Raw genomic sequence first — 6,670 nt, 5'->3', positions numbered from 1 at the left:
TATTGTACACACCGCTAAGTATTTACGGCATACTTAAACCACGTCGTTTAACTTATAAACCCAGTAAAATTTACAAAAAAAAAAAAACAAAATTTCTGTTTTTTTTGGAAATTTTATTGCTTTTTGCTAAATTTCCTATATTATCCATCAGCACCCTTTATAAAGTATTAGTGAACTTACAAGCATTGGATATAGCTTATGAGCAGAGGTAGCGGTACAGGACGGAGTTTTGCCACTGTAGGTTGCGGGGTCGATTCCTAGGATACAATGTTATGTAATTTACATCTTGTGCATTAATTATATAGGAATGCAATGTCTCTTCTGTATATACTCGTACTATAATATCACATTGCGAGCACCAAACTGCTAGCCTAGCGTGGCGACTACAGTATATTCCCCCATTAATATTGAACTTACAAAGTAAGATATAAAATCTGTAAAGTCGTTCTCAATTTTTGGCCTGAACAAACAATAGATTAATTTTAATACCATTTACATTGGACATATATTTGTTGTCATTGTTCATACATTGTACATACATTTTTATGTTTTAATGACGTTAAAATTTATTTTACACTATTTTTGGTTTAGTAAGTAAAGTACAATTTAATATCATAAACATATATAGGTTTAAAAAGCACGTGGTGAGATTTGCAATTAAAATTGCCAAATAAAACGAATCACTAATTAAAAGTGGAACGAGCAAAAACACGTTAATTATAATTAGAGAATGCACTAAACTGTTTGATTAAAATCAACCGACTGGAAATCTAACGGATGAGAAGCAAGATCGATCACTTTCTAAGTAGTTGCCAAATAGAACATCCTATTCGCTACCATGTCTCTGGCGGGTATATCTCTACGAATTATTTGTTCTATTATTCTAAGCGTGAGTTTGAATATATTTTGCAATATGTCTATCTATTTATAAATGAAATAATGTAACATATTTTGCAGTTAATAATTTATACAGGATAATTGGCAATAGGTGTCCTCAAAAAATTTTGGCTAATAAATTTTACACTGCGAGCAGTGGTAGCTTAGCAGTAAGGACTGAGACTTACGATTGTAGGTCTCAACGTCAATTCCCGAGATTTTATATAATACACACTCTGTGTTTAAATTAATTGCCGCTGCTCACAATTATGTGGTCACCGTCATATAAAAGTCAGACTTTGATATGATCGACTTTGAATTCTATTCTCTGAATGTATTCTCTTTGGGTAATTTGTGCATCATTGCTATAGCTTTGAAACTACGGAAGAACATATCTTGAGAAATATCGGCCTGCCTTAACCCTCTTCCGTCTGCGCGCATTTATTCACGCCTATGCGCAAGAACCGTTGTAGACCGCGGACGTTAATTCACGCCCAAACAACTTGTTTACATTTTTCTCTTTTTAAAAAAGGTAATAAAGCACAAATTTCTTACTAGAATACAAATCTAAGTACTTATTCTTATAGTGAAATTAGTAGTTAAATTGTTATCTGTTGTAAGTATAAGTTTCCGATGTCAAATACGGTTCGCGCGATGATGTAATGGCGGCGGGCATTAGGCGATAACGGCATCTTTTGCCCGAGGGTCGTCAAGGGTTAGATATATAATTCGACAGGTATGACATTTACCAACGCATTACTAGCACGCGTGATGACCTTTAACTTGAACTCTCCTTCTAAGGTGAAGTTTTTGTCATAAAAGTGTAAAAATTCCAAAAAATGAAATCCCACGGAGTGCAGCACATAGTTTCTTTAGGAAAACTCTTTTATCCGCGCAATAAACAACCAAAGATAACATTACATACAGTATAATATTATGGACAAATCCTTCGCAACTAATATTATTTACAGGCCTGCAATGTTTACACAGAAGACATCTCGGGTCTATTAAGCCGTCTCTACAGAAGTGCCGCTCAAAATAACAGGCCTTTGGTACTGATTATTGATAGAAGCGGCCAAACAGAACGGCCAAAGCATCCTCTCATTCCCAGCGACCTTATACAGACGAGTGACGAAAAAGGAAACCAGGACATACCTGCTGTGTTTTTAATTAAGAGTCATGTAAGAGTTTTAGATATTCATTTTTATTATAACCAATAAGTCATAAAAGTAATAATCATAAAAGGCCGTCTTTTTATATCTATTTAGTCGAGTTAATAAACGTTCAAGAAGAAGCTGTCGTAAAAAAACTATACAAATATCTTACATTTGAAAGTGATTTAATTTGACGCCATCTAGCGGATTTTAACAAAATTATTATAAAGTAATTCTACAAATTCATCTAATAAAATCTATTTTAATAATAATAATGATACTCCAAAGGATATTTAGCGATAACAGAGCATGGGAAGGAATTGTTATATTTATTTTGAGCTATATAACAGACCACGATGCGCGTGGAGCCAAGTATCTTTGTTTAAGTTGAAGCGAGGAGAAACGAGGCTGAATTGTGTGTATCACAGAGGAAACCAATCCCCAATCCCGTGTTGCTGGAGTTCCTTCCGCTACTTTTTTTCCCAGTGCGCTTTCTAAAGTGGTAATAGAGTTATTAGCCAGGCAATAGCAACCAAGCAAGTTGAGTTTCGGCCCTCTTGGACGTGATGGAGTATTAATTGAATTAAGAGGGTTTGACGAGTAGTTTGAGATTGACGAGTGACAGGTCAAGCCGAGGTCCATCCGTGAGGGCCCTTGAGCCAAGTGACTTCTTGGTGCGTCAGCCGTAGCGATGTAACACCTCGGCGGCTTCCCAATCTGGTAAAATAGTAGTATATTAGTGTTTAACGTATGAACGTATTAAATTTTTTTATGTTGATTTGTGTGTGTGTATACCATTATTAATTTAAATTATTTTTATCGTTTTTTCAAGGTTCCACATCCCCAGAATCCTAAGGCACCTTATGAAATCGCAAAAGACAGAGACCAACTTCTAAATCGATACAAACACAAAACTCGCTTACAAAAGTTCAAAGGTCATCAAGGAAAATTAAGAATTTTCGGGTCCACACCGTCTCCCGTAATAAAAACTCTATTAAGATATAAAAACGAGATGAACTGCGAAGCGAATAATGAATGTCAGATTGAATGTAAGATTCGTTTCTCCGGGAAGAAGAAGGATACTTGTGAAAACAAATGCGAAGCGAAGTTTGAATGCGAACCTGAGGAGGAATATCAGGACCCGTGCGAAAACCAATCAGACGAATGCGAAGACAACAAAAACCCAAGCACGAGAGGCGTCAAATTAGTGACGGAAAAACCACAATGTGTTAGATGTTAATTTACGTAAAGTTGTTTCCATTCTCTTCACCTATGGATGCTTTCTAAATAAAATGAATCCGAAATTTATGACGCTTCTTTATTGAATTTATTTTACAATTTTAGGAACACTTATATAGTAATTATATACAAAGCAAACGTACACTTAAAGGGTCTTGAATTATTAATTTTAAAAACAAAAGGCGCGTATTTTTTTTAAAAGATTATTTTAACTGGTAATTATGAACAAGACTTTACAATTTACATGATTTTACTGCTAAACAAACGTGGCTAATATAAGTTACATCGGTAAATCTTTATTTTAATAACGCGAATGCATTATAATTTATATTAAATTGATTATTTTACATAAAACTAACTGCCCACCGCCCGCTTCATGTACTTGATAAACGCACCCTAAGCCCCCTTGAGAAAGGTAACTCGTAAAATTCTCAGTTGATCTCTACTCAGTTAATAATATACATAAATAGTGTACCATCGGGAAGAATTAGTCATAGGTATCTTATACATATAACATAACAGCATTTGATTTAGCACGTCAGAAATATTAATCTTTTATAAATGTAAAGATAATTGATTTTAACCCCTCTATATATGTATAAATATATAAACCTGGCGGAGTAATATACGAGAGAAACGATATCCGAAACCAAACGTAGCTGATCTTCGTCGTAGGTCTTTGGCAAGTTTTACTAAGCAGGTTGCATGTGGCTTCTTTCGACGGCCTTAATATGGTCATTCGGCCGAGGTCTCCACTATAAAACTTTAAGGCCTCAATAGCCATCTGTTTTGCATGGTGATAAATAATATAATGGTGTGGGATTGTGGCTTAGATAATTGGAGAGTCAGAAATTCCCAGACATATTTGGTTTGAAGTATCGTATACTAATAATAACTGGAAAACGTCAAATATCATAATAAATAAACAGTGTCTGTAAAGAGAAAGCAATTCGAACGGAAAAAAAGAAATAAAGCATAGAAATAATGAAAATAGAGAAATAGTGTGAAACGAATATAAGAGATTCGTGTTGAAAGATTCAGGTGAGTGTTGAAATAACGTGAAACAGCGTAGCTCTGAAGTTAAAATCTTAGCTTTTCTTATCCCAAATCTTAACAATATAAACAATATTGCATAATGAGTCACCAGAGATATTTTATTACTTAATTTTATTATCTAAGAATTTACGATACGACGCTAGGAAAGCTAGCTTATAGTGACATACTTCTTCAAAGCATTCCCGCGAAGATTCTCGCGCCGTAAAATGCTTTTGACACTGACTCTAAATATTTAATCGATTTTCATTATTTTATCATCTATGATAATAAAAACAGAAATAAACGTGATAAGATAATAAAGTGTGTTTGAAACAAAGCAAATAATAGTATAAGTTCTCCAGTTCGTTTTATTTTAGTTTTACACTGTTTATTATGTGCAATAAATAATTTGTTATTATAAAAATATATTTTTTATAATCTTTAAATCATTGTTAATTTTAATTTAATTTAGGGACTTGGTAAAATTTATTTGAGAATTATCATCATCACCTCAGCTGTAAGACGTCCACTGTTGGACACGGGCCTCCCCTGTCAATACCCTGTCACTTGGACAACCTGATTCTAAACCTAATACTGATATTAATGAATTAAACACAATTAAAGAAAGAAAAGAAGTCCACCGCTGGACATGGGCCTCCACTGTCAATCCCTTGTGATATGTTTTTTTTTTTTTTTTTTTATATGGCCCCCGCTATTGGGGGCCTCTCGTACCCCTATCTAGTTCTGGGACAGGGACTTTATCTTTAATTTATTTTTTCACATTATTTTTTATTTCCATTATCTTCTTTCATTCTTCTTATTATCTTTTATTCTTTTCTGTCTTTCATGTTATAATTCTTTTCTTTTATGCCCTTTTATTCTACTCTTCTTTCTTTCATCCTCTTATTTTGTTTTATAAATCTTATTTACTAGGTATATCACATTTATTTGCTTATATTTATTATTTATTTTGCTTCAGTCTTTTGTTTTCTTATGCCTAGGTTTGGTTTTTTTGTATTGCTTTTTTTACTATTATTTTGCAATACTCTATGAAATCTTTCCTAATTGTATTATCGCCTATCAGGGAGGCTATTGTCTCCTCCCTGATTTGAACCCCAGACCGGCACTCGAAGCCGAACCGGAGTCCCCCGAATGCGGGACACCGGGCCACAAGGTGGATCACGGTCTGGTCCACGCCCGGTTCACAGAAGCACGAGGGGTCCTCCTTGAGCTTAAACCTATGAAGGTACTCAGAGAGCCCCCCGTGCCCCGTGAAGAGCTGGGCCGAGACCGCGTCCACCTCGATGCTGCGGAGCACGCGGTAGGCTGAGACGGCGTCCGGGAAAAACATCCTCGTTACCGAAGCCGTCGTTCCTTCCACATACCTCCTGTTCCATTCGTCGAGCGACTCCAGTCTCAGTTGCCGCTTGACGAATGAAACAGGGCATCCCTCGTACTCTGGTCGTCTTTTACTCTTCAGGGCCGCTTCCTTGGCCAGCTGGTCCGCCCTCTCGTTCCCCTCCATCCCCGCGTGCGCTTTCACCCAGAACAACCTTACATCCTTTCTTGTGATATGTTAAACCTAGTTCAAAACGTAATACTAATTTTAATAAACTAAATACAATAAAAAAAATAATTCATCAGTATACACTTGTGGTGGAATGGAATGTTGTTTACTTGTGGTAAAAATTTTTTTTAAACTACGTCAGTCAATTGTTCAACCAAACTATAGGCTTTATAAAATAGTATCACACATCTTTTTTTAACTACACTTTAATAAAGTGTTAACTAGGCAATCAAAAGTAATTAACACCTAGAATTTTTTATTATTTGTTAAAAAGTTTATTTAAAATTATGACAATCAAAACGATTGTAATATCACGCAAATAACTTCATCTGTCTTCAAATTTTTATAAAAGAACAGTGTCAATATTTATTTTATTATCTTTCTACAACCACTTAAGTATGTATTTAGTTTTCTAACGAAACATTTAAGCAAGTTTGTATGTATTTATAGTGTTATAGATTATATTTCGCAACTGTTAACTGATCGAGTCGAAGTGCTACAAAATCAGAATGCTCAACGAGTTTTGACAGCCAAAGCTGATGATCTCTCGCAGGGTCCCTGCCCTAGGAAGTATCTGCTCAAGTGATCTGGGACCTCGACAACCAGTCAATGTAACATAGTCAATCGGCCAAGCTTATTAACAAAACAGAAGGGGTCCAAAAGCGCTCAACGTTCTAAAAAACTATTCACAATCAAACAACTGTTAACACGCAGATTCTGACCGATTGTATGCTTGGAGCGAAGAGAGGAAGACCGTTTTATTTAACATGTGACTCGTTTACAAGAACGCCGATACAAT

At 35.2% G+C, this 6,670-nt stretch overlaps 1 protein-coding gene across 1 annotated transcript; it reads left to right on the top strand.

Annotated features, from left to right (window-relative positions):
- Positions 1–783: 783 nt before the first annotated feature.
- Positions 784–3,338, top strand: LOC137930780 (uncharacterized). Its single transcript, XM_068774071.1, has 3 exons — positions 784–889; positions 1,848–2,057; positions 2,863–3,338. The coding sequence occupies exons 1-3, from the start codon at positions 839–841 to the stop codon at positions 3,268–3,270; spliced, it is 669 nt and encodes a 222-aa protein (XP_068630172.1). The 5' UTR covers positions 784–838; the 3' UTR covers positions 3,271–3,338.
- Positions 3,339–6,670: the final 3,332 nt, after the last annotated feature.

Source organism: Battus philenor, unplaced genomic scaffold, assembly GCF_028537555.1.
Source record: "Battus philenor isolate CCGP_79_NKW_IND1 unplaced genomic scaffold, ilBatPhil1.0.hap1 SCAF_68, whole genome shotgun sequence".
In the NCBI taxonomy this organism is placed as follows: domain Eukaryota; kingdom Metazoa; phylum Arthropoda; class Insecta; order Lepidoptera; family Papilionidae; genus Battus; species Battus philenor.
This window is presented reverse-complemented; position numbering and strand designations above follow the sequence as displayed.